Source organism: Pan paniscus, chromosome 3 (genome assembly GCF_029289425.2).
Source record: "Pan paniscus chromosome 3, NHGRI_mPanPan1-v2.0_pri, whole genome shotgun sequence".
Classification (NCBI taxonomy): Eukaryota; Metazoa; Chordata; class Mammalia; order Primates; family Hominidae; genus Pan; species Pan paniscus.
Genome location: NC_073252.2, coordinates 2,386,200 through 2,411,700, shown reverse-complemented (window position 1 = coordinate 2,411,700; position 25,501 = coordinate 2,386,200). Strand labels below are relative to the sequence as shown.

Sequence of the window (25,501 nt, the reverse complement as noted above, 5' to 3'; positions counted from 1 at the left end):
TCCCTGAAGCAGCAGGCATGAAACTCGATCACTGGGAGGCACACGGTGCCCCTAGAGTGAGCTGAGATCGCACCACTGCACTCCAGCCTGGGCGAGAGCGAGACTCTGTCTAACAAAAAAAAAAAAAAGAAGAAGAAGATTCATCTGGCCACCCCAAGGGTCTGCCCAGGTGGGCTGGGGCCACAGGACAGTCCGCATTCACCACCCACAGTCCCTGTGACAGGAAAATGGCATTCGTTTGTGCCTCTTGGTCCAGATCCTAAAAAGACCAGAGAGGTTGGGCTCAGAGCAGGAGGCCGGTGGCCAGCGTTCACAGGCCTCTGTGCCATGGCTCGGCTGTCCTGTCTGTCTCTTCTGGTGCAGGCCCTTTATGAAAAGGCCTTCCTGGGTTTCAGAACGTGTCAGTGCTGTGACGGTCCCTCCCCTGGGCCTTCTCAAGGCGGGTCTGCATGAGGCCACCATGCTCCCACACTCAGGATGAGTCCACAGAGCAGTTCAGCAGGGCTGGGGGCATCCCTTGCAAGGGAGCTGCCCCTGCAGGACCCAGACAGGCAACGCGGTGAGGCTCTTCCGGAACATTCTCCTACTGGTGCAGTGATCTCAGTCAGGCCATCCAGATGCAGAACACGGCAGCTCTGTGGCCGACCCCTCTCAGGAACAGGGATGAGAAGTTGCACCAGAGGTCCACTCCCTTCCGGAACACAACAGGATCCAAGGCCCTGCATTCATCCACCCCACACGAAGACGACAGACGTCCTTCTTCTTTCACCTGTGCCCCATTTCCCAGTTAGAAGCGTGGTCATGTCTCAGTGGCTGCGAGAATGATGTGTGAGTGACTGACAACTGCACCTATTCTTAGGTTCCTGCCACACCAGCAGCTCAGAATTTCACAATGTAATTTCAAGAAGTGTGAAAACTGCTTCTGCTATATCTGGAAAAAGTTACAAGTGCCTTTTCTGAGGTTTCTGCCCATTTGAAAAGTAAGTCCTCTTGGGAGACAAAGACTTCTGCCCGAGGCCTTGAAGTTAGTTGAAGACAAGCTTGCTGGTGCTGACAGCTTGGGGCTCTATCGCCCCTCTGACTTCTGGAAGGGCAGTGCCCACGGCCCCTGGCCAGAGGCTGCACATGAAGCACAGGCCCACCTCCCCCTCCCTGGGGGCAGCCTGCTCGAGGGTGTGAGCACCACTGTACCGCTGTCTGGGCCCACGTAGTGTCCTGTGGATGTATACCCAGGAGGGTGTGCACTTGGCCGTCAGGAACACAGGCCCAAGCTACAGCAGCTCAGACTCCAGAAGGCAGATTTTTCTCCCATCATGAGAAGTCCAGAGAACAGTGGTTGCTTTGTTTCAGAGGCTCAGAGCAGCAGGACCGAAGTCCCTCTGGCTCCCTGGCCATTCCCTCCTGGTGCTGTGATGGAGGTGGCTGCTCCAGCCCTCACACCTTGCAGGCAAAGGAGAAAGTCGTAGTGGTCAGAAGAGCATCTGCCCCTGGCAGCCCTTTACAGTCAGCCCTTTAAAGAGCCTTCCCTTTTAGGACTTCCCTGGAGTCTCTTTTCCTTCCCACTCCTTACCTCCCTCCCTGCTAAGGAAAAAAAAAATAGCCTCCTTGGAAGTTGAAGGGAATGCAGTCCTGGGCCACCCTGCCTGAGAGAGAGCCTGGGAAATGTCCTTTGTAGCTGAGGACACAGCCCCACCTCCACCCCACCCAGCAACAAAGGGGCCAACATGAAGAAAGAGAGGAAGGGCAGATTGGGGCAGGTCACCGGAAATCTCTGTTGCAAAGTCCACATCCCCTGTGGAAAGTGCCAGCACAGCCCACCTGTACCCTGGGGCTTGAAGCCTGCCCCTTATCCCAGCTGGGGCTCTCCGTCACATGCCCGTGACTACTGCCCGGCGAGGACTCCCGTGCAGACCAGCTCCCTAGGGCCCTGGGCCCGCTGTGCCCATCTGTGCCAGCCAAGGACGGGCAGCAGGGGCGAAGATAGGATGTGACCCCTGCCCCTGAAGACTTGATCCAGGAGACAGAGCCAAGGTCACACAGAGGACAGAGTGCGTGGGACCCCCTGACACCCCATCCTTCCCAGCAGCTCATCCTGTGAGTTACCCACACCGCACGTCCCCTCCCGGGGGCAAGTTACCCACACCGCACGTCCCCTCCCGGGGGCAAGTTACCCACACCGCACGTCCCCTCCCGGGGGCAAGTTACCCACGCCGCACGTCCCCTCCCGGGGGCAAGTTACCCACGCCGCACGTCCCCTCCCGGGGGCAAGCTACCCACGCCGCACGTCCCCTCCCGGGGGCAAGTTACCCACGCCGCGCGTCCCCTCCCGGGGGCAAGTTACCCACGCCGCACGTCCCCTCCCGGGGGCACAAGGCGAGCTGCCTGTGTCCACCTCGCAGGAGAGGCTGGCAGTAGGTCTGGGGGCAGCAGGCCTCAGCAGAGGTCTCACATCACCAAGATTTGAGGCATCATCTGCCCAAGGTGTGTGTCACCCGTTTCCAAGGAGCATGTGGAGCCGCAGCACCCTGGCCGAATCCAGCCCCAGTGCGGTCTGTGTGGCCAGCGTGGCGCCGGCCCTTAAGAGCTGATTGCCTGGAGCCATGACCTGTCCGCCTTGTGCTTGCACTTGAATCTGTGAGCCCCACCCCAGGGACCTGCCCCTGGCAGTGCATTTCCCCTGAATCTCCTCCACTCGGGTCCCACTTGCTCTCCCTGCTGACGCCCTGGGAGGGGCACCTGAGGGGCTCCATGAAGGAGGCTGGGGAAGGGTGGGGCTTGGCTGGGGCCTGGCTGGGGCTGGCTGGATGCTCACCAGAGCGAGGTCTCGGAGAAGCCCTGAGGGCGCAAGAACCCATGATGATGTTCGAGGTTCGGCCCATGTCAGGGCCCCCACAACAGTTCACAAGGGGCTGTTTTTCCATCCCTGCCCAGACTTCAGACGGGACTAACCTGGGTGGGGCGGACACGGGGCACCCAGCCCTTCCTGCTGGTTGTGCCACCTGCTTCCTCGCAGCTGACCAGTCACTTCCAACCAGCCTGTCTCCCTATTGCCCCTTCTCCCAGCTCCCCAGAGCTGTCCTGGTGACAGTGGGTGACCTCAGGCAGTGGTGCTCATGCCTCACGGAGCCACATCCTCTTGGGCCTCAGTGCCAGAACCACCTTTCAGAAACCTTGGGGATGGGCCCCCACCTCTGCATGCGCCCCTGAGCCCCCGCCTCACAGTCCTGGCCTCCAAGGTTGACTCCCTCCCTCCCTGCCAGGCTGGTGGCCCCCGCCCCACAGTCCTGGCCTCCCAGGGTGACTCCTTCCCTCCCTGCCAGGCTGGTGGCCCAGATCCATGATGAGCTGCTGTTTGAAGTGGAAGATCCGCAGATCCCGGAGTGTGCAGGTAGCCTGGGGCAACACAGGGTTGCTTGGACGTCACAGACAGCTAAGAGGAGGCTCCATGCCCCATGGGCACAGCCCAGGAAAGCCCCCCGGCTGTCTTCCCTTTTATGGCCCCTGCCCACCTCATTGCTGCTGTGTCACCTGGGTCCTGGCAGGCAGAGGGGCCAGCCTGGGTTTGGGGACCCTTGAAAGGCCCAAGTGGGCTCCACCCTGGGCCACCAGCCCCTCAGAGAGCGCCAGGTGTTCTAGCTGACTGGAACTCCGGACAGCAGCTGCAGACACCCAAGGCTGCTTTGTCTGAGGCCCAAGGCCTCTATATGTCTTGGGGGTCTAGAAAGATGGGGAGTGGGCACTGGGGCCACCTGGGCTGATTGGGGGCTGCAGAGCTGGCAGCAGGTGTTCTTGTTGGGGGTGTTGGAGTCACTGAGGCCCCCTAGGCTCAGCACAGACTTCAGGCCTGGGTGCCATCCTGTCCCACAGGCCACCCCTCTCTGCTGAGCTACACGGCCCATAGATGAGTGAGCTCAGGCAGAATCACCCCAGCGGTCAGCCCAAGGGGTTCTTTCTCTCTCCCTTGGGAGGGCCAGGGCCTCCCCACAGCACCCAGCCACTGGTCCCATTCTGGCCTCACAGGGGAGAGGCGAGAGCAGGTGCCCATGTGGACCTGTGCCCCCAGTTCTCCAGGCCAGGTCTGTAAACAGCCGGGGCAGCTTCACGTTTTGGGAGAAGAGGCACGGGGGCGTCAGGGCTGGAAGCTTCAGGCACCAACTCTCGAGTGGTGGTCGCCATGCCCTCCTAGCCCCACCCTCTCCAGGCCTTACCCTTAGGGGTGTGAGGCTCCCATCCCTGGGGCCCACCCAGACCACTCCATCCTAAAGCAGGGCTCTGCCACTTGAAAACTATGTCCAGCCACTCATTTGAAAACACACCCATCTTACGTGACCATTTAACAAGTATAACGTGTGCTCAGCTGTAGGTTAAAAAAGGAAAGAAAACGTTCCCAAACGGCCTTGTTCCCGGGAGCAGCTTCCTCCAGCTGGCCTGGCAGCTCCTGAGGCAGGCTGCAGCCTGTGCTCTGCTCTCTCAGGAGCACTCGGGGCCAGGGACTGCAGGGCCTGGGGAACCAGGGGTCGGGCGGGGCCTGCACCATCCCTGAAGGGCTGGGGGTCAGGTCATATCTCCCAGGCGGTGTGTAGCGCCCAGCATCTCTGCCCTGCCTGCCCTCCCGAGGGCCCCACAGGGAGCGCTCCAGCTGAGTGCCAGCTCAGCCCCACGCTTGCTGCCCCTCTCTGAGCAGCAGTTGCTTGGGATCACCCGCTCAGTCAACAGCACCACCCCACCAGGCACAGAAGAGGGACCAGTTCTCTGCATACTCAGGGTAGCCCCAGCCAGCATGAGGAGCCAACGGTCCAGCTTGGCCTGGGCCGGCTCTCCAGCCTCGCCCCCATAAGAAGGTCCCCAGGGGGGCCCAGGCCCTTCTGCAGGGCTTCCCACCATGCACGTGGGCCGTGTGCCCACCTGCTGGCCGACAGCTCCCTGCAGACAGTGACCGGCTCCTGCACAGAAGACATTGAGGGCCACAGAGCTTGGGTGGCCGCTGGCCTTGCTCAGGACAAACCAGGGACAGGTCTCCAGGGAGACCCTCGCTCTGCTGGGGCCAGCAGGGCTGGAAAGTGAGGTGGCGCCCACCACGGCTTGGGGCTCCTGCCGCCATCTTTGCATTGCAGTGTCACACAGCACAAAAGGACTGAACGAATGTTTATCCAGGGGCTCCAGGTTTCAGAGCAAGCCCTGAGAAAGCCTGAGCTTGCGGGTCCCACCCCTGGCCCCTGCCCAGGCCTTCCCTTTCGTAGGGCTCTGAGCCCCACTGCTGCATGGTGATCCACGCCCCGACAACGGGGTCAGCCTGCCCGTGGCACAAAGCCACTGTTGCCTCAAACTTCACTGGGCAGTAGTGGGGATGGGGGGTTCTTGTGTGCCTGGTGGCTCTGGCTGGTGGGGGCTCCCTGTGCCTCCCCCATCCTCCCAGCCCCAGTGGCTCTGGAACAGAGCTGGCATGACGCCTGCCCCACCCCATGGCCCCCAGCTGGGGTGAGCTGAGCCAGAGGGGTAGGGGTGAGGGCCAGTGCTGTGTGGTGGGCCAGGCCAGGAGGAGGGGCTGCAGCGAGGGCCAAGGGGCCTGTGAGAGGCATCCTGGACTGTGGATGGGGCCAGGGGGAGCTGGACTCAGCCTCAGGGGCTGGGCACTCAGGGGCTCCTTGTGGGCATTAAGGTCCCACAGCTAGTTCAGGTGACCGAGTGGACACAGGAAACAAGGGGGCTCAGGGGCCGGGGCAGGACTCGGGCCTGAAAGTTCTCTTGTCTTCGGCTCCCAGGCCCCAAGGCCAGGAGACCAGCAGGGCCTCCTCTCTCTTCTGCACTCTAGCTCTCGTCAGGAGGACCATGGAGTCCTTGGAACAGGTGCAGGCATTGGAGCTGCAGCTTCAGGTGAGGGGACACTTAAGCCTGCCCGGTCTTCCGGAGCCCAGGGGGAGGGGGAGGCCAGCACCCCCAGGGCAGAAGAGCCAGGCCAAAGGGTGCAGCCCCAGCCCCGAGATGGCCACTCCGCAGCAGGCACAGCAGTGGAGGCTGGACCATCCCTGAAGCCCAGGAAGCCCCACCCGACTCTGCTCACTTCAGTGAACAGGGACGGCAGCTGGGGCTGGACCCCTCCCTCCCTGTCAAGAGCTGTGAAGCTTGGTCCACTCAAGGTCAGGGACCCCTAGGAGGGCTCTCCTGGCCTCTAGGAGCCACCAATCCTCCCCGGGGGCAGGACCCTGAGGGGCAAGCACAGGACGCCCCAGGACACACCCACCCGTCCAAGGGCACCTTGTCTGCCGGCCGCAGCCTACCCACTGGCACAGAGGCCCTGGCAGGTGGGGGAACCTCCGCCAAGATCGAGGTGTCGTGACTGGGAGGTGGATGTGGCATAAGCCTGTTGCTGGGCGAGTGTGGTGAGTGTGCACGTGTATGCACATGTGTGCGTGTGGCTGTCTGATCATGTATCGATGTGTGCACCTGTGTGCTGTAGGCCCTGTCCCCCTGCTTGGGGTCTGGGAGGTGGCTGGGGGTAGCTGGCCCAGGCCTGGGGCTCACCTCTGGCTGCCACCTGCAGGTACCCCTCAAGGTGAGCCTGAGTGCCGGCCGCTCATGGGGACACCTGGTGCCACTGCAGGAGGCCTGGGGCCCTCCGCCAGGCCCATGTCGCACTGAGTCTCCCAGCAACAGCCTGGCTACCCCCGGGTCCCCTGTCAGCACCCAGCCCCCACCCCCGCATTTTTCGCCTTCATTTTGTCTGTAGCCCCAGGCAACAGTGGGAGGAGAGAACTGGTTTCCAGCAGTCCATTGTGTGGCCTTCCCCAAGGTCACCAGCTCTGTACGCCCCAGGACGCATTAACCCTTTGGGGCTGGGGTGGCCCGTCATCCCCTGGAGTAAATGCCTGTGCAAAGCCCTCCTCATCTTTGTCTGAGTGAATTCTTCCTGTGAGTGGGAAGTGCCGCGTCCACAACCCCCAGCCACTTGGCCGGGGCAGGGCTGAGTGCCCCCAGTTGGGAGTGACCCAGGCTGGGTCTGGGCCAGACACTCCAGACTGGGTAGGCACTCCCAGCTCCCTCTCCCATGGATTCCAGGGGAGGGGGCTGCCTCGTGGCTCAGCAGCTGCTCCCCCCGGCAGGTGTCCAAGAAGCCACCAGCTCTGACGCCCTATGGTGTCACCCCCTGCTGACTCCCTTCGCTTTAGGAAGCCATGGCCCAGGGCGTGCACTGTCCTCCCAGGCCAGCCCAGCGTGCAGCCCTGTACTGAGATGGAGAGAACACAGCCTCCCCGCAGGCACTGAGGCCCCTGGAGCTTGTGTTCCCGACTGATGTGTCAGGAGGACCAGAGGAGCCCCTCTATGAGAAGACCTGGCCACCCACTGCAGGCCTCCGCCATGGATGCAGCCTAGTGGCCACCGAGGACCCGCGGGCGTCTGGGGTCACATGCTCTCAGGCCACAAGGTCTCTCCCATGAGCCTCCTGCAGGCTAGTGACCAGTGGCTGCAAACAGGCTGGCTCCTGAGACAGCCACTGCTCCAAGCAGCCCCTCCAGACTCTTCCCGTCCCACGTGCCCCTCTGCCTTCCCTCATGCACAGTGGCCTCACTGCCAGCCCAGCAGGACACCTGTGACTCACCTCCACCTCACAGCAGGCTGCGACAGAGGCACCAACACGATCCCCTCTTTGCACGTGGGGAAACTGAGGCACCAAAAGGTCACAGGGCTCAAAAGTGCGCCAGCCAGGATTTCAGCCGCATCCTCACCCTGTACCATGGTTCCCTGTCTCTGTGGTGGCCCCTGGAAATGTGCTCCCGGGGTCCTGCTTTCAGGCCACCCCCCCCGGGTACCTCAGCCCCTCCCATGTACTTCCTTACCCAGGTCTGGGTCTGGGCTCCAAGAGCGTCCCTTGAAGTGGGGCACAGGGCCCCCTGCACCCTTCAGGGATGTCACCCCCGGCTGCCACCCACAGAGCGGCCAGCACTCAGGCTCACCATCAAGGTGCTGGCTTCTCGTGGGGACACCTGGTGCCACTGCAGGAGGCCGGCCAGGGGTGAGTATATGGGGTGCAGATGGTGCTGTGGGTTTGAGCAGTGGCCTTCCCCACCACCACCGTGTGTACCACCCTGCCCTCTTTCAAGTGGTGGCTGTGTCACCCGCGCGGCTTGCCTGTGCCCACTGAACATGGGTCGTCTTTTCTGGGTGACCTGGGTCATCACAATGAATTGGTCAGGACCTCGCTGCTGTGGTCTGCGGGTGCTGGAAGTCCGTTCCTTCTTCCCTTCAATTACACAGCATTTGCCTGACAGCGTGTGCGGTGCTGGGGAGGCAGGGACAGCTGGGTCCAGATCACAGTCCTGCTGCTATGCCACACCAGCCTCGCCCCTCTTGGTGCTTCCTGCCCCCTGGGGGAGCCAGGTGCCCATCCTGTGGCTCAAGGAAGCATTTGGTTTCTCCCCAGGAAGAGAACACCCACTCTGGCCGAGACGGCCTGATTTTCTCCTGGCTTCAAAAACATTTTCACCGCCTCCCATGTGTGTGGGTCCTGGGTGGCTGGGCCTGCCCCCAGTGTGGTGGGACGTCCCAGTGATCCAGGGAGCTGCCCGTAGCCACTGCTGGGCCCTCCCGCCAGTGCGGTGCTGCCCCTGCCTGCGTTCCCTGGGCAGCACTCTGAGCCCCAACAGGCCCACCAGGCCTTGATGTACCCGCCGCACCCAGGCCTCCATCCTGCCGCAGTTTCAGTGGGATGTCCCACATGGGCTTTGCTGTTCGTAACCCGAGCCCAGGCCAAGGCTGCCTAGCTCTCCAGGCTGAGGGGCAGCCCTGCCCCTGCCCCTGCCCTTGGAAAGATACTCGCAGCCTGGGGTTCCTTCAGGGTCCTGGCTGGAGGGCCTGGCGGCACGGGTTGGGAGGGTGGGAAAGGCAGAAGCCGGGCCAAGGAAACCCCTACCAGGAAAGTGGCCCAGGGGACCGGCTGTGGAGCTGGGGGACCCCCAGACTCCAGGAGTTCCTCTGCCAACAAGACTGGCATCCTGACGGGGACCTGCCAGGGCAGGGGTCTGTGTCCACCCCATGTCTGTCTGTGAGACTCCCGACACCCAGCTCCCCACCCCACAGCCCTGAGCTGCAGCACCCTCGGCCTGGACCCCAGCCCTGGCATCCTCCCTCACAGACACTGGGGGTCCACCCACATCCTGGTGGGCTCTAATGCCTGCTCACCTCACACCCTCCCTCAGCACCGCTGTTCCTCCAAGGGGCCAGGCAGGCAGGCGCCGGGGCTGCCAGGGTAAGGGTCGACATAACCACAGGAACTGGGAACCCCAGACGCAGGAGGACAGGGCCTGGTCCCACTGGGGTGGCAAAAATGGTGGGGGGGCAAGGGCTGGGGGACAAGCTGTCTGCCAGGAGTTAGAGTACCCAGGACCAAGCACAGAGCTGGGGGAGGGCAAGGCCCAGGAGCTGCTCAGGGGGATCCCAGGCCTGAGAGTGAATGGGCAAAGCCCACCCGGCTGGGTGCCTGCTGGGGGAGGGGCCTCAGCCCATGGGGCCAAGCCCCCCTGCCCCACCTCCTGGATTACACTCCCTCCAGGGGGCAGTGCTGGCTGCAGGGCAGCCTGGCCAGGTGTAGGGGAGCCGAGGTGGGGAAAGGGGGTGGCCAGGGGAGAAGGGGGAGGCAGCAGGGGCCAAACTGGGCAACCAAGGGTGGGGCCACATCCCTGAAAGCCAGCCCTGCCACACAGTGGGCAGAAAGCGCCTCAAGAGAGCACGGGAGCCAGGTGCCTTCAACTCTGGTTTTATTGAAAAACAGCAGCATTGGGGGCCATTCAGGGGAGGGGCACACACCCACCCCCGGCCCCCGCAGCCCCTCTCCTCAGAACTCGCTCGCCCCCACCCTGGGGGCTGTTTTGGCACATCTGGGGCCTCAGAACAATCTGCCCCCGCCGTGGGCTCACAGTACAGTTTCGGGAACAAACAGCAGCAGGTGAACCCCACCCCCTGTGCTCCCCAAGCCTGGCCTCCCCGGACCTGCCCTGGAGCTGCCCAGGCCCTCCACCGAGGCCCTGCTCCACTGAGGGGCAAGAGGGGCCAGGGAGGCTCGGCCTGGGGCCGGGGGCCCAGCAGGGAAGCCGTGAGCAGGACCTGCTTCCCCGGGCACTGCCAGCCCACCACCGCTGGGTACCTGCACAGCCACATATATGCAAGTACACACACAGGCACTCGCACGCATGCATGCTCATGCAACACACATGTACACTCTACACGTACAGCTCACATATACATCCATACACATGTGCATGCTCACCCATACACCAGCCACACACAAGTACTCATACGCATACATGCCCACACACAAAGTACACACACGTACACCATATGCATATGTATGCACTCATACATTCATACATATGTGCCCCGTCAGAGAAGTACACAAGAACATGCGCATCACACATGCATACGTGCTCATGCATACACACGGACATTCATACACACGTGCATGCTTATGCATACCCAAGACACAAACACATGTACACGCACACATGCGCGCACACATGTACATCTATACACGTGCTCACGCATGTACACAACTCATGCACATGTACACCTATACACGTGTACACGCACATGCATGCTCACGCGTGTACATGCTTATGCACCTACAACATGCACTCATACACGTGCACACGCTCACACGCACACCTATACACATGCACACATGCTCACACTACACATATCCAAGAACCCACTTGCGCACACACACACGCTCAAACACGTGCACATGCACACACACAGGTACACCCCTCCTTTAAAATGGCTAATTATTGCTGTTTTAAAAAAAATACATCCAACAATGGTATGTCCGGCTCGCCCTCCTTCACCCCACTGTGGCCCCGGGAGGCATCACGCCACCTCTGGAAGCACAGCAGCCGTGGCGCCGAGGAGTAAGCGGATCCCAGGGTCTGCCAAGTCTGGAACTCAAACCCCAAGTGTCAGCTCTGTGGCCATCAGCCCAGGAACACAGGCCTGTGGCCAAACAGAAGCAGCTTCCAAACAGACACAAGCAAGTCAGCAGGCAATACAGGGTGCGCGACTGCAGCGCCAGCCCACGGGGGATGGCAGTGGGCTCCCTTGGCGCAGGGGCAACTGTCCCACCGTCCCTTGGGCACTGACAGGAAGGTGGCCCCACGAGGGCCCACACAGCCCCCTGCCCGGCGGGGCAACCACCTTTGGCCCCCACAAAGCCCAGGCACCAGCAGAGCCCAGGAACCCAAGTTCCCAGCCTCAGGCCACCAGCACAGCCCTGGGTGCCCCGGGGCAGGCGGGCCTCTCAGAAGGGAGCCAGGTCCCTATGGCCCAGAGAGCTTCCCCAGCACCTGCCACACAGCCAGGAAGCTCAGGGCGTCCCCAGCCCGTCGTCCCCTCTAGGGCCTGCAGCCTTCTGCCATCTTCTCTGAGGAGGACACCCAGAGCAGGAGAGGGGTGGCCCCAGGACCTCGTGGTCTCAGGCCTGCTGTCCACAGGGCCTCCCAGGCCCAGCCTTCCCCCAGGGCCAGCCATCCACCCCTCAGGCCAGACTGACCCGGCCCTCGGCCCCTCCCTCCGGGGGCAGCTTCTCAGCTGCTGCCCGGCCCCAAGGCATGACACCAGCCGGAAGCAAGGCTGGGCATGGGGCGGAGGAAGGAGGAGGAGATGCCGCCACGGCTGCGGGGCTCAACTCCCTACGCTCAGGAGCCCTTCTGGGGGCCAGACCACATGGCAGCTTCAGCACAAGCAGGCCTCCCACCCTCAGGGACCAGGTCTGCAGCGACTCACACCTGGGCAGTGGCAGCTGCCCGGGGCCACCCCACCGCCAGCACAGCAAGACCCATGGCTCTGGGCAGTGTGGGGCATCCCGAGGCGCTTCAGCCCTCAGCTGCCCGGAGCCTCCCGTCAGGCCTGCACTGCTCGTCCAGCGAGGATGCCCTCCTTTGCCCAGCTCTGGCCCCAGGCACTGTCAGCCCCTCCCGCCTTCCACGCCCCCCACTCCAAAAACAGAGGCTTCCAAACACACAGAAATCCCAGGAGCCCCAGGCCCCTGAGCAGTGCCAGGGCCCGGCCTGGCTTTCCCCGGGCCTCACCACGCAGAGTCTGAGTGGTGGGTGCCCATGGGGAGCGGGCAGGGGGCCAGCACTCGGGGAAGCCGCACCAGCCACGTGACAGCAGGGCCCAGGAGGGCGCTTCAGAGGTAGAAGAAGTTACATCAGAGTTTCTACAAACGTATAAAATTCATGTCAGTGCACATGTGCAGAGCAGTGAGATCCCAGGCTGGAGGGATGAGGTGGGCCGGGTCAGGCCCACCCACCAGGGCACCCGGCCTCCAGCCCCGGGGGAGGACACACCTACCCCCCAGTGGCCTTCAAGGGCCCCACCAAGCTACACATTGGCCTGGCGAGGGTTCCGGGCAGCTCCGCCCCAGCCTGGTAGGCACACCAGTGCCTCTGCTCACCTCAGGGGCGGCAGGGTTCTGCACACAACCACCCCGCACACCCTTCCTGCCATCTCTACCAAGTCCTGGCAGCAACAAAAAAGGCCAAGCGTCTCACCACCCACAGGGCAGTGCAGCCAAGGAAGAGGTCACCCACGGGCGCAGATGCCACCAGAATGGGAGAAGGCCACACTGCCCAGGACTCTCAGAACCCCCAGGAGGGGGATCTGCTAGGATCAATATCAAGGAGACACTGGCAGTCCCTGGGCCTCCAGGCCCTGCCCTGGTGTCGGTGGGCTCCAACAGCCACCCCCAAGCACCCTGCACCCCAGGAGCCCGAGGCTCCAAAGGCACAGGACCAAGGGAAGCTGGCGGCACCCCGACACGACACCCCCAAGACCTGACTCCACCTGGCCCGCCCTGCCCCTCCTGCCCCCAGCATGCCCCGCACCAACTGGGACCAGCCCCAGGCCAAACCCAAACCAAACCAAAAGAGGAAAAAGGCACAACTGTTTGTTTCCATTTTGCTAAAACACTTTACGTCTGTCTGTATATTCCAGATTAACAAAATCTGAGCTGCAAGAAAATAGGGTGCCGATTTCTGTACAGTCTACAAAACTCCCATCCCCAAGCGGGGACCGGGCACCTCCAGGGAGGAATGTACAGGGGAGTGGGGTCTGTACAGTGCTCTGCACACCTCAATTGCTAACAGGACAAAAGGCCCTTGGACGCAGGGCTTCTCTGTCCCCTCGCTCACTTCTGAAGCGCCTCGTGAGAAGCATCCCTCCATGGCCCTGCACGTGGCCTTGATGCCTGGGACCCAGTTCCGTGGCCCACCCTGCCTGCCACGACCCCTCCCCAATTCCCCCACACAAAGGGGTCTGGGCAAGTGTTTATTCTTCTCCTGCCACCAAAGCCAGGTCCACTTCTAAGCTGAATGTGCAGCCTGTGCCACCCTCCACCTCTGTCTCCCCTTCCAGGCCACCCCCCCCACCCCCCCCTGTCCAGGGCAGCCCCTGCCTGTGACCTCAGGAAGGAGAGACCAGGAGCATGGCCAGCAGAAGCCGAGGCGGCCACCCCTCTTCCCACCCAGCCCAAGGCAGCGCCCTGCCCCTCCTCCCAGAGGCTGCGGACTCCCTTGCCCCCCACCCTGCCCACCCTGCAGGCCGGGGCTGGGAGGCGTGCTCCATGGCGGGAAATGACATCCAATCAGGGTTTCCCTCCAGGTTTCCAACAGCAAAACGCTCCACCCACCCGGCCACCCACCCCCATCACACTGGGCCAGAAACTGTCTTAGGGTACAAACTACCGTTTTGTCCCAAGAATTAAAGTCATGCAGAGTGCTATTCTGTCTAAATAACTTATTAGAAAATGTGTTGGTTTCAGGCTGGGAGAAGCTGTGGGCTGGAGGCTGTTGGCAGCAGCCTGGGCTGGTAAGATTCACAGGGTGGACCGTCAGCCAGAGGCAGGAGGTCCCCGGGGACATCTGGGAGAGGCCACCACGATCCAGTGGGCACTGGGGAGAGGGGTCCCATGGACCCCCACCCTGGCTGTGCCACGGACGCCATGGGAGTCACCTGGGCGATGACACCAGTCAGCCCAGCCCAGGCAGGGGAGGGGCCGGAGCCAGAGAAAAGGAGGGCGTCAGAGCAAAGCAGGTGTGGACAGAGCCGGGCGGCGCAGGGCAGACCAGGCCCTCCAGGAGGTGGGGGCAGGGGCAGGCCCTCCCACAGCCACCTGGGGGCCGGGGACAGGGGCGCTCACCAGCCCGGGTCTCCGGGTCCAGTCTGGGCAGGGCGGCAGGGCGGGGCTGTGTGCATGCGGCATGCTCGGCCGGGCCACACCCTCGGCATGCGCGGAGCAAAGCAGCGCTGTGGCCAGCTCGGGCCTCCACAGGCAGTGGCGCTGGGGCCGCAGGCGGGGCCGGAGCCTGGCCCCGGGATCTGCTGCAGAGGTTCTGTGCTTGGTGAGCAAGGCTGGGCCTTCCCCAGTGGCGGCGGGCAGGGCAGCATCATGGACAGCCGCGGTGGTCCAAGATGCCACTCTTCAGGTGGCAAGCCGCCCAGGCAGGTGGGGAAGGGCGAGGGGCTATGGCGACAAACAACCCACCCCCACCAAAGTGTCGCCGAAGAACAACAGCCCTGCACCCCCCGGAACCAGCCAGACAACCGCAGGATGTTGAAAAGGGGAAACCCAACACAAACGCCAAGTGAGCGTCTGAAAGCAGGCCGCGCCGGGCGGCGGGCAGGCGGGCGAGGCGGACAGGGCGGCCGGGGGGGCGGGCGGGCGAGCGGCGGCGGTCACTCCTCGCGCAGCTGCAGGCGGTAGCGGTGGTAGCGGACCTGGAAGAAGAGGCGCTCAGCCAGCGAGAGGGTCATGCCTGGCAGCACGTAGCGGTCACTGGCGCCCATGTGTCTGAAGCCCAGCGACTCGTAGAGCTTGTGGGCGGCCACCTTGACGGCCGTCGTGCCCAGCACCACCGCGGAGTAGTTGTGCACCACGGCGAACTCCAGCACCTTCCGGCCCAGCGCCTTGGCGATGCCCTTGCCTCGGAAACGTGAGTCCACAGACATCCGCAGCAGCTCCACCGTGTTGTCCTCCTCGTGGGCCCGTGCAGCCACAATGCCCACCACGTTGCCATCCAGCACGGCCACCCAGAAGCAGGAGCCTGCAGGGGATAGGGTGGTCAGGGACACCCGGTGAGGAAGGCTGGGGAGACCCCTCCACCTCTGGGGTGAGACGGGGCCCTTGGCACTGCCCCCTCCAGCTGGACACTGAGCCAGGGCAGTGGGACACCCAATCCTGGCAGCCCCCGGGGCCTAGCTACCAGCTCTGCTGGAGCCAAGGGAGGGGGCAGCCACTATTCAGGACAAGCAGGTAGAGCCCCCCTCCAGAGCTCCTTAAGCAGAGAAAGCCAGCCCAACACCTGTTACCCAACAGGCCAACAGCCAGGACCCAGTCAAGCCTGGAGGCTGCGCTGCTCAGAGTAGTGGTCAAAGGCCCGAGTCCCTCCTCTGAGACCAAGAGCTGGGGCAGGCTTTGCCCAGTCAGGCCCCTGCCCTGCCCAGCTACTCCCAGACCAAATGCCTTGATGGCCCAGGCCACCCTGAACAGGCCATGGTGCAGCCAAACTGCTGTGGCTCCTGGCCACCCAGGGTCACCCGGGCCATCACGGCAAACTCCAGCACCCACAGCAGAGGGCCGCAAAGGGCAGGGGTCAGCAAAGTGCGTCCAGAAGGCTCCCTGCAGCCCAGGAGGAGCTTTCCTATAAATCCAAGTGGGGGACAGGGGATGGCCCCTCTGGCCCCGGCCTCTCCTGGCAGTGGGCCAAGTGGCCAGGCCATCACCCCATCCACAGCATGGCCCAATTCTCACCTCAAGTCAGGCACGAAGCCAGGAGGTGGCGGTCGTGGGGGAGGGGAACCGGCAGGGGAGGAGGAGAGGTGCAGGGGCAGGTGGGGGCGGTTGTAGGAGGGAACCTGCAGGCACTGGCCACAGGGGAAGCCCAGCCACCTCCAGCAGCCAAAGGCAGAGGTGGCACCCAGAGACCTCTCTGAAGACCAAGGGTTTGGCCAGTGGAGGGCCACACAGCCTGCCTGTGGCCCATCCAGCCTCCTACTCAAGGAGGCTCTGCACCTGCCCCGAGCCCCGGGAAGCCCTCCCATCCCTCCCCATTGCCCCTCTGCACAGCCACCAGCCTGCTGGCTCCATGAGGGGGACCTCTGTCTCCTTCACTGCTGGACACTGAGGCCTGGCAGGCAGCTAAAGGGGTACTGAAGGCCCTTCAAGGAGAAGCAGCGTGGGGGGGAGCCACCGGGCACCGCTGCCATCGCCACAGACACGAGCAGCTGGGCCCTCCAAGCTCTGTGCAGCTCCAGGGTTCCCAGGAGGGCTGCCCCTCCTCGGCCCCCTGTCCTGGAGCCCCTGGGGTCTCCCACACCCAACCCCCCATCTCCCTACCCACACAGCATCTCTACCTCCAAGGAGGGGATCCTGGACCAGTATCCCTCCCACCAGCTGGCCTGCCCACCACCCAGGGGTTCTGCCTCTACCTACCCAGGCAAGATGAGAGATCAGGGCCATCCCAGGAGTAGCAACCCCCAGCACCATGTGGCCCTGGGCACACCTCACTCCTCCCAAGACTCGGTTTCCCCATGTGCACAAGCAGCTCCCAGAATCCACCATGGGCCATCAGCAGCTATCCAGCCTCTGCCCTCGTGGGGTGTTCCTGCAGCCCTGCCAGCTACCCCTCCACTCCCTCACACCAGGGAGGCCAAGGCCCAGAAGGAGCAGGGCCATGCCCCGTGTGCCCACCGGAGCCCCCTTTGTTGCTGTGGCCTGTGCTTCCTCATGGCCCGTTTCCCCTCCCAAGCAGAGGCTGGCCAGGGCTCAGGGGCTGCTCAGATGCTCTGTTTGGGTTTAGGAAAGGGTCAGGGAGAGCAGCAGGCACCAAGGCCGTGGCGCGGGGGTGGAGCATGGCAGCCAGCGGTGCCAGACACTGCCCCTCCCCTGACACTGACAGGGCTCCTGACAGACCCTGCCCAACCCTTTGGGCCACACTCTGTCCCTCTCATTGGCCTACAGACGCTCCAGGATCGCAGAGAGCCTCCTACCCCAGAGAGCAGAGTCTTCACCCCTGCGGCATCCGGCATGGGGGAACCGGTGTGGCTCAGCGGCTGGGGGGCCAGCCCGAGGGTGGAGAACAACCCCCACCCCCCCTAGAGCCCAGACCCAGCTCTTCCAGCTATAGAAGGCCACAGGGGCTGGGACAAAACCCTTCAGCTAAGCGGCCCAGCGATCAGGCCAGAAGTGAAGGCCAAGGCTCAAGGTCAGGTCCCCTGCCCCCACCCCATCCTCTGTGCCCCAATAGGGTCCCCGGCCCCTGCCACACAAGCCCTCTCCCCCCAGGACCCTGGCACTGCAGGCAACCCCATCCCCGCAAGGCACACCAGATGGGACCCACAGAGCCCAGCGGCCCTTGCCCCACCGCAGCAGGCGCCAGGGAGACGCATCCACAGCAGGGAACGGTGGAGCCACTGCGTCGCAGGGCCGGCTCAGGTCACTCAGCGGGAGGAGCCGGCTGTGCCTCCCCCAGCCCCGCTGACACCGGAGGCCTCGGTCACCCAGAAGGCTCAGGTCACAGGGGCCCCGGCTCAGGCCCACCCACGCCGGCCCTCGCCCAGGCCTGCCCTGAGGTTGCTGGAGTGCGTGCCCCCGAGGGCTGTCTGGGGCGGAGGTCGGGGAGCGGCAGGAGCGGGACTCACCGGGCGGCTTCATGTAGTACTGCTCGATGTCCGCCATGTCCGTGTGCAGCGCGCACTCCAGGTAGGCGCGGATCACCTTGCGGCTGTAGTAGTAGCGCAGGCCCAGCAGCGCGGCCGGCACCAGGCACGTCAGCAGCAGCGAGCGGCTCACGGCGAAGCACAGCGCTGAGGGCAGAGGGCGCGGGTCAGCGGCGCGGCGGGGGTCCCCAGGCCCCAGAGACGCCACCCCGGCGAAGCCCGCTAGGGACGCCGCGCCCGGCCGCGCTCCTGGTGGAGGAGCCGGGGTCATCTCGGGTGCTTTCTACTTCTCCCTATTTCCAAGCTTCCTGCGGTAAAGACAGCCACCCCACCCACCCCCACCGCCTGGAATGAGCCTCGGCGGGTCTCTGAGCTTCCAAACACGGCAGGACACCCTCGGGATGGCCGGGCCGGGAAGGGCTCTGCCCACGCTGGCCTGCTGAAGCCAAGGTGGGCAGATCCTGCCAGGGAGCTGCCCCGCAGACCAGGCCCCGCGCGGGGGAGGGGGGAGGGGGAGGGGGAGGGGGAAGGGGGGTGTCCCACGTTCCAGCACCGGGCCCCAGGACCCCCTCTTCCCAGGGCCCCAGCAAGAGCCCTTCCTGGCCAGCGTCCGGGAGCTCTGAGGGCAGGGACAGGGCAGGGAGGCCCCACACTGCTTCCAGCCGCATTTCGGCTGCCGTGACCTTGGGGGAGTCGCGTCCTCCCTACGCGGCCTCAAGCGCCTCATCTGTAAAATGGGAGCGAACCCCCTCACCCCGGCAGGAAGCTCCGAGGGGAAGGGCACCCAAAGACCCTGCAGGGGCCGCCCTCTGCGACCGCCCCGGCTGTGCCAGGCGCGCGCACCCCCCGCGGCGCCGGCTGTCTTCCCCTCATAAATTAGCACCGAGCGGGAGGCGGCCTCCCCCGCCCGCAGATTATATTTAGGCACTCGCCGGGGCCCAGCCGCGGCGGGCGCTACCTGCCCTGGCACCCGCCCCCACCCAGGATGCCCGGGAGGGGACAGGGGAGGCGGTGGGGGTGGGGGGCTGCGCGGCGGGGACGCAGGTGCGGACCCCGGACCCTCCCCGGCTCCGGCCCGCTCGGGGCCCTGCGTCCATCCCCACGCCCATGGCCAGCCCTGCGCGGGGCCCGGCGCGGCAGAAAGCGGGGGGCTTCCCAGGCTGGTCCCCGGGAGCCGGGCGCGGGGTCCGCGTGGACGCCGGGGCGGGGGAGCTCCGCGCCGGCCCGAGGGACTGCGGCAGCCGGGGGCCCGGCGCACTGACCCGCCAGCAGGGCGTAGAGCAGCTGCGCGCGCGGGTGCTGCCGCAGGCCGCGGAAGGCCGTGTTAGGGATGCGCTCCATGATGCCGTCGTAGAAGATGCGGCGCGCCGCCTCCTGCTCGGCCGCACGGAACTCGCGGATGCACACGCCGCGCCCCCCCGGCGGCCCCGCGCCCCCCGCCCCGCCGTGAGGCTGAGCCACCGGGGCAGGTGGGGGCGCGGGGGGCGCGGCGGCCGGCCCGGGCGCGGCGGGCAGCGGGGGCCACATGGCGCCGGCGGCGGCGAGCAGCGCGTCCTTCTTGGCCCCCGGCAGCGCCTCATGGTCCTCGGCGGCCACGATCTTCGTCTCGCAGACCATGTCGGGAGGCCCACAATGCATGCACCCGGCCGGGCGGCGCGGCAGCGGGGACGCGGCCGGGCGGCGGCGGGCACGGCCGGGCCCAGGGCAAGGGCGCGGCGCCCTCGGACCCGCGGCGGCGGCGGCGGCGGCGGCGGCAGCGGCGGCGGCGGCGGCGGCGGCAGCTCAGGGGCGCGGGGCGGAGGCGGCGGGCGGCCGGGGCGCGCGCAGGGAGCTGCGCCGCATTTTGGAGAAGTATTTATAATGCGGCGGCGCCGGTGCAGTCGCGGCGCCCGCGGCCCGCAGGGTCCTAGCGTCCACTGCATTGGCTGCCGGGGGTCACCATGTGATCGCGGGGGTGGGGGAGACGCCGCCCCCGCCCCGCCGGGTGGCTCGCTGGGCGCGACGGGGCGGCCGGGCAGCGCGAGGGGCCCGGCACGGGCGGGGGCGGCGGCGCGGGCGGGGGCTCCTGGCCCCGGGGGCGCCCGGCGGGGCTCGGGACCCGGCCGCGGAGCGCGTGATGGGCGCCGCCCGCCCCGCCCCCCGCTCCCACGCCGCGCGCCTGGGAGCGCCCCGACCCCGTGCCCGGCCGCCGGCGATCGCGGCGCCACGTCCTCCTCCTCCTCCTCCTCCGCGGCCGCCCGGAGCAGTCACGGCAGCGTCTCCCGCTCCGTCTCCTGCCTTTGTTTGAAAGCAGCGCCCGCGGTGGACCTGAGGAGGGGGCGCCGCGGCTGCCCCGGCCCGGAGCCCCCGGGAAGCCTCGTCCGGAGCCGCACGGGCAGCCGGAGTGGGGACGCGGAAGGGCGGGGTCTGCGGCCTGGCGCGGCGCCCCCCTGTCCGAGCCCCGCAGTGGGCACGGGGATGCGGGGCCCGCAGGACCCCTCCCGGCCCGGCCCCCGCCCCCCCGCGGCCGCGCATGCGCCCCGTGGCCTCGGTGCAGGTGCAGCGGGGGCTCCGCGCCGTGTAGGACCTGCAGACGCCGCAGGCTGGGGCGGAGAAGCTCAGGTGCGGGGAGGCGGTCGCAGACCCCATCCTCGGCGCTTCTCGAACCTAGCCCCCTTCAGTTCTGCGCGACCTCCCAGCACCACCCCGAGGGCTGCCGGAGCAGAGCTTCCCCGACATACGCGGGCGGGACGGGGCCAGGGGTCCAGGCCTGGGGACCCGCAGTCTGCGTTGTGCGGTGGAGTTGGGGCCAGCCGGGCAGCTGAGGTCACCTAAAGGCCAGGAGGGGCTGGGCCTGCCCGTGGACGTGGGAGTGAGGCCGCAGCGCCCTGGTGGGGTGGGGAGGGGCGGCTGAACTGGTCCACAGCCCCGTCCGCCAGAGAACGGGCCCTGGAGAGGGGCAGGGGACGGGGTGGGGGCGTGGGGGGGAGGGGAAGCCAAGCTGGGAAGGCGCCCCCTCAGTGTCTGGGGCCCGCTGTCAGCTTTTCAATCTAAAGGAGAAAACAGGCAAAACGAATAGAAATAGAGTTTGTTGGGGACAAGTTTGAGGACTGCAGCGTGGAAGGACAGACTCAGGTTGGTCTGAATGCACGCGCTCTCATTCGCAGCAGTTGCAAGTGCGTTTTTAAAGGAAAAATGAAGACGCAGCTCCTAAATTCACCAAGAATTTGCATTAAAATGGCATAAGCTATTGATTGGTGTACATTATTTGTCACAAATTCCAGGAACATGAAGATGACGCTGAGGCGGCCAGGCGGACACTATAGGAAAGAAAAGAAAGAACAAAATGCCTTCCAGCAGTTGCCCCGGGCGTGGGTGGGGAGGCGGGACTGAGGCCCTGTACTCAGGTGTCTCTGGGCCAGATAATCTTTGAGAATCCCACATAGCTCCGGCTATTTTTCTTTTCTCATTTCTCGTGTTTGATCAAAATTTTTCTCAAAGCAGTGATGATCGACATTCTAGATGTAAGTTTTTCTGCTGGGAAGGCTCATTCCCGGGCCATCTCACCCCGCATGGGGGGAAAGAGGACAGGTGCGGTGGGCGCTTAAGAACTTCGTGAGGCCTCAAGGCCAAGGTTGATTGGCACGGGGTCTGTCAGGCCGTCTGCTATGAAGGAGCCACGCATGCCGGATGGCTTCTGAGCATCTAGCTAGCATCCTCGGGGTTTTTTGGTTGACTTTGGACATCTAGAAACACAAAGCCTAATCAATTTAAGAATGAAAAATATGGGCCGGGCGTGGTGGCTCATGCCTGTAATCCCAGCACTTTGGGAGGCCGAGGCGTGTGGATCACGTGAGGTCAGGAGTTTGAGACCAGCCTGGGCAACATGGTGAAACTGCGCCTCTACTAAAAATACAAAAATGAGCCGGGTGTGGTTGTGGGCGCCTGTAATCCCAGCTACTTGGGAGGCTGAAGCAGGAGAATCACTTGAACTCGGGAGGCAGAGGTTGCAGTGAGCTGAGATCGTGCCACTGTACTCCAGCCTGGCAACAGAGTGAGACTCTGCCTCAAAAAAAAGAAAAGAAAAAGAAAAAATGACACAAATAAGGGCAACTATTAACAATTTGAAATCTAGAACTGAAGAGTGCTTCTATTTTTTAAGGTAACCAGATACCTATTTTGTCTCCTTCTGGTCCTGGCCTGAAGAACAAGATGTTGAAGTTCTCCAGTGATGAAAACGACCTCTCTGGCGAGGCTGCCTGGTGTGGTCCCATCTATTGTGGTTGGACGAAGTCCTATATTGGATGCTTTTCTCATGAAATCTCCAGGTTGGAGACCTTGAACTTTCATGTCTTCATCTCCTGAGAACTCGCCGTTAACAGAATCCTTAATTAATTTAGAATGTGCAGTGAGAAGCTCTATAGGGTCTCGGCAATAATGAAGAATATCGCCTTTAAGGGGAGCTGGTTTGGAGGCTCCTTCATCCAGGCACAGGGCCTTCCTGGTATTATTTCAAAGAGAGAAAGCTGATGTTTTCCAAACAGGGCAGAACCCCAGTTCAGCACCACAGTGGAAACACCTTAGGCCAGGGAGTGTTAGAAGCTGGTTTCAGCATTGCAGATGGGTTTTCTATTATCCCACCTGTGCGTTCCACAGTCTGGAAGATGGAGGAGGGCTGCGAGCACAACGGGAATGCCAATCCCTCCAATCCCAACCAGCTTTCACTGTGCAAGGTAAGATGTCAATCAATCTTTTCTCTTTTTTTTTTTTTTTTTTTTTTCAGAGAGAGACAAGGTTTCTGCATGTTGTCCAGGCTGGTCTGGAACTCCTGGGCTCAAGCGACCCTCCCACCTCGGCCTCCAAAAGTGCTGGGATTACAGGCATGAGGCACCATGCCTGGCCAATAAATCCTTTTTTTTTTTTTTTGAGATGGATTTTCGCTCTTGTTGCCCAGGCTGGAGTGCAATGGCGCCACCTCTGCTCACCACAACCTCCGCCTCCTGGGTTCAAGCAGTTCTCCTGCCTCAGCCTCCCGAGTAGCTGGGATTACAGGCATGTGCCACCAGGCCCGGCTAATTTTGTATTTTTAGTAGAGACAGGGTTTCTCCATGTTGGTCAGGCTGATCTCAAACTCCCAACCTCAGGCGATCCGCCCGCCTCAGCCTCCCAAAGTGCTGGGATTACAGGCATGAGCCACTGCACCCAGCCCAATAAATCTTTTATAACCTCTCACAGTTTACCCCATTCTCTTTCTTTCCACAGCTTTCTATATCCACTCACTTTTATCTATCATTCGTTTTTATCCCTTCAACTAAACCTTTAAAAACCTCCAGACAAATTTACTCTTCCCATAACAAAAACCACATTTTCATGCCTTCTTTATAATCTTTACCAAAAACATAACCTATTTTTCTTACATGCTCTGTATTCAGAATTGTTTCTTTTACATCTAGTAGTTTTAATTATATATATAAACTACAGTGTTTTTTGAGACAGGGTCTCCCTGTTCTTGCTCAGGCTGGAGTGCAACGGTGTGATCTTGGCTCACTGCAGCCTCTGCCTCCTGAGCTCAAACAATCCTCCTGCCTCAGCCTCCCAAGTAGATGGCACTACAGACCTGCACCACCACGCCTGGCTAATTTTTGTATTTTGTGTAGAGACAGGGTTTCGCCACGTTGCACAGGCTGGTCTCCAACTCCTGGATTCAAGTGATCTGTCTGCCTTGGTCTCCCAAAGTGCATTAACTACAATTGTAAGTCAGTAACTTCAAGTTTAGTGAAAAACCTAGGCAGGAATTTTGAACTGTTTTATATCAGCATTTTTAGATGGAAACCATTTCTTTTTTTTTTTTTTTTTTTTTTTTAGAGTCTCGCTCTGTCGCCCAGGCTGGAGTGCAGTGGTGTGATCTTGGCTCACTGCAAGCTCCGCCTCCCATGTTCATGCCATTCTCCTGCCTCAGCTTCCCGAGTAGCTGGGACTACAGGCTCCCACCACCACGCCCGGCTAATTTTTTTGTATTTTTAGTAGAGATGGGGTTTCACTGTGTTAGCCAGGATGGTCTCGATCTCCTGACCTCGTGATCTGCCCACCTCAGCCTCCCAAAGTGCTGGGATTACAGGCGTGAGCCACCGCACCCGGCCCATTTAATAATTTTTTAGGAAGATGTTTCCTCAATTTTTTGCTTATTAACAGATCTAAATATTTTTAACTTTTCTATACCATATAAAAATACAATGCCAACGTATATCAATTTAAAATTGTGTTTAATGATTGTTTCAGTATTTTAACTCACTTAAAAATAACCTCAGACATGTTGTGGTTGGGCGCGGTGGCTCATGCCTGTAATTCCAGCACTTTGGGAGGCCGAGGCAGGCGGATCACGAGGTCAAGAGATCAAGACCATCCTGGCCAACGTGGTGAAACCCCGTCTCTACTAAAAATACAAAAATTAGCTGGGCATGGTGGCGGGCGCCTGTAGTACCAGCTACCCAGGAGGCTGAGGCAGGAGAATCGCTTGAACCCAGGAGGCGGAGATTGCAGTGAGCTGAGATCGTGCCACTGCACTCCAACCTGGTGACAGAGCAAGACTCTGTCTCAAAAAATAAAATAAAAATAAAAAATAACCTCAGACGTGTGATTGATATGGTTTGGCTCTGTGTCCCCACCCAAATCTTATGTTCAATTGTGATCCCCGTGTGTCAGGGGAGGGGCCTGGTGGGAGGTGACTGGATCATGGGGGTGGATTTGCCCGTTGGTGTTCTCACGATAGTGAGTGAGTTCTCACGAGATCTGCTGGTTTAAAAGTGTGTGGTGCTTCCCCCTTCACTCTCTGTCTCTCTTCCCCGCTCTGCCATGGGAAGATGTGCCTACCTTCCCCTTCACCTTCTGCCGTGAGTGTCAGTTTCCTGAGGCTTCCCAGTCATGCTTCCTGTACAGCCTGCAGAACTGTGAGTCCATCAAACCTCTTTTCTTCATAAATTTCCCAGTCTCAGGTGGTTCTTTACAGCAGTGTGAAAACAGACTAATACAATTATTACCTATTAATTTAACATCACATGATTTTAATATTAAGTTACTGAAAAAGATTTTTAAGCCAGGTACAATGGAACCTGCAAATCTGGTAACTTAGAAGGCTGAGGCAGGAGGATCACTTGAGCCCAGGAGTTCAAGGCTGCAATGAGCTATGATTGCGCCACTGCATTCTAACCTCGACAACAGCACAAGATCCTATTTTTAAAAAAGTAAAAATACTGCCAGACGTGGTGGCTCATGCCTGTAATCCCAGCACTTTGGGAGGCCGAGGCGGGTGGATCACGAGGTCAGGAGATCGAGACCATCCTGGCTAACACGGTGAAACCCTGTCTCTACTAAAAATACAAAAAATTAGCCAGGCGTGGTAGCGGGCGCCTGTAGTTCCAGCTACTCGGGAGGCTGACGCAGGAGAATGGCGTGAACCCGGGAGGCGGAGCTTGCAGTCAGCCGAGATTGCGCCACTGCATTGCAGCCTGGGCGACAGAGCAAGACTCCATCTCAAAAAAAAAATAAAAGTAAAAATACTTTTGTAACTATGAAAAGTTCATTTATAAATTTTTATCCCATTTACATTCACTTTACTCATTCTTCTTTTTTTTTTTTTTTTTTTGAGACGGAGCTTCGCTCTTGTTGCCCAGGCTGGAGTGCAATGGTGCAATCTCAGCTCACTGCAACCTCCGCCTTCTAGGTTCCAGCAATTTTCCTGCCTCAGCCTCCCAAGTAGCTGGGATTACAGGCATGTGCCACCACACCCAGCTAATTTTGTATTTTTAGTAGAGACAGGGTT

General features: G+C 61.9%; 3 protein-coding genes across 5 annotated transcripts in view; 2 read left to right on the top strand and 1 right to left on the bottom strand.

Moving 5' to 3' along the window:
- The window catches only part of POLN (DNA polymerase nu), a 171,051-nt gene extending 164,128 nt beyond the window's left edge, over nucleotides 1-6,923 (top strand). For 2 of the 3 annotated variants that reach the window (XM_055111138.2, XM_063603672.1), the window contains 3 exons: nucleotides 3,321-3,388; nucleotides 5,813-5,874; nucleotides 6,542-6,884. In XM_055111138.2, the coding sequence (XP_054967113.2) occupies nucleotides 3,321-3,388; nucleotides 5,813-5,874; nucleotides 6,542-6,727 (316 nt within the window). In that variant the 3' untranslated portion in view covers nucleotides 6,728-6,884. Of the gene's footprint in view, nucleotides 1-3,320; nucleotides 3,389-5,812; nucleotides 5,875-6,541 lie in introns of all 3 variants that reach the window. The other variant, XM_063603673.1, reaches the window with a different exon arrangement.
- A 2,806-nt stretch (nucleotides 6,924-9,729) lies between these two features.
- Nucleotides 9,730-19,533, bottom strand: NAT8L (N-acetyltransferase 8 like). Its single transcript, XM_034958200.3, has 3 exons — nucleotides 18,966-19,533; nucleotides 17,686-17,850; nucleotides 9,730-15,089 (listed from the first exon to the last, which is right to left on the bottom strand). Exons 1-3 carry the CDS (start codon nucleotides 19,339-19,341, stop codon nucleotides 14,722-14,724), a joined length of 909 nt encoding a protein of 302 aa, XP_034814091.1. The 5' UTR covers nucleotides 19,342-19,533; the 3' UTR covers nucleotides 9,730-14,721.
- Nucleotides 15,096-17,678, top strand: LOC117979902 (basic salivary proline-rich protein 1-like). The gene is made up of 2 exons (XM_034958201.3): nucleotides 15,096-17,249; nucleotides 17,330-17,678. Exons 1-2 carry the CDS (start codon nucleotides 16,576-16,578, stop codon nucleotides 17,523-17,525), a joined length of 870 nt encoding a protein of 289 aa, XP_034814092.1. The 5' UTR covers nucleotides 15,096-16,575; the 3' UTR covers nucleotides 17,526-17,678.
- Nucleotides 19,534-25,501: the final 5,968 nt, after the last annotated feature.

What these genes read in the sequence shown, in the direction of transcription:
- NAT8L (XM_034958200.3), bottom strand. Translation starts at nt 19,341, where the DNA reads ATGCATTGTGGGCCTCCCGACATGGTCTGCGAGACGAAGATCGTGGCC. An exon ending in GCTCTACGCCCTGCTGGCGG is followed by an intron (nt 17,851 to 18,965) that starts GTCAGTGCGCCG and finishes CTCTGCCCTCAG; the next exon opens with CGCTGTGCTTCGCCGTGAGC. An exon ending in GTACTACATGAAGCCGCCCG is followed by an intron (nt 15,090 to 17,685) that starts GTGAGTCCCGCT and finishes TATCCCCTGCAG; the next exon opens with GCTCCTGCTTCTGGGTGGCC.
- LOC117979902 (XM_034958201.3), top strand. Translation starts at nt 16,576, where the DNA reads ATGTGCACAAGCAGCTCCCAGAATCCACCATGGGCCATCAGCAGCTAT. An exon ending in AGTGAAGGCCAAGGCTCAAG is followed by an intron (nt 17,250 to 17,329) that starts GTCAGGTCCCCT and finishes CTCTCCCCCCAG; the next exon opens with GACCCTGGCACTGCAGGCAA.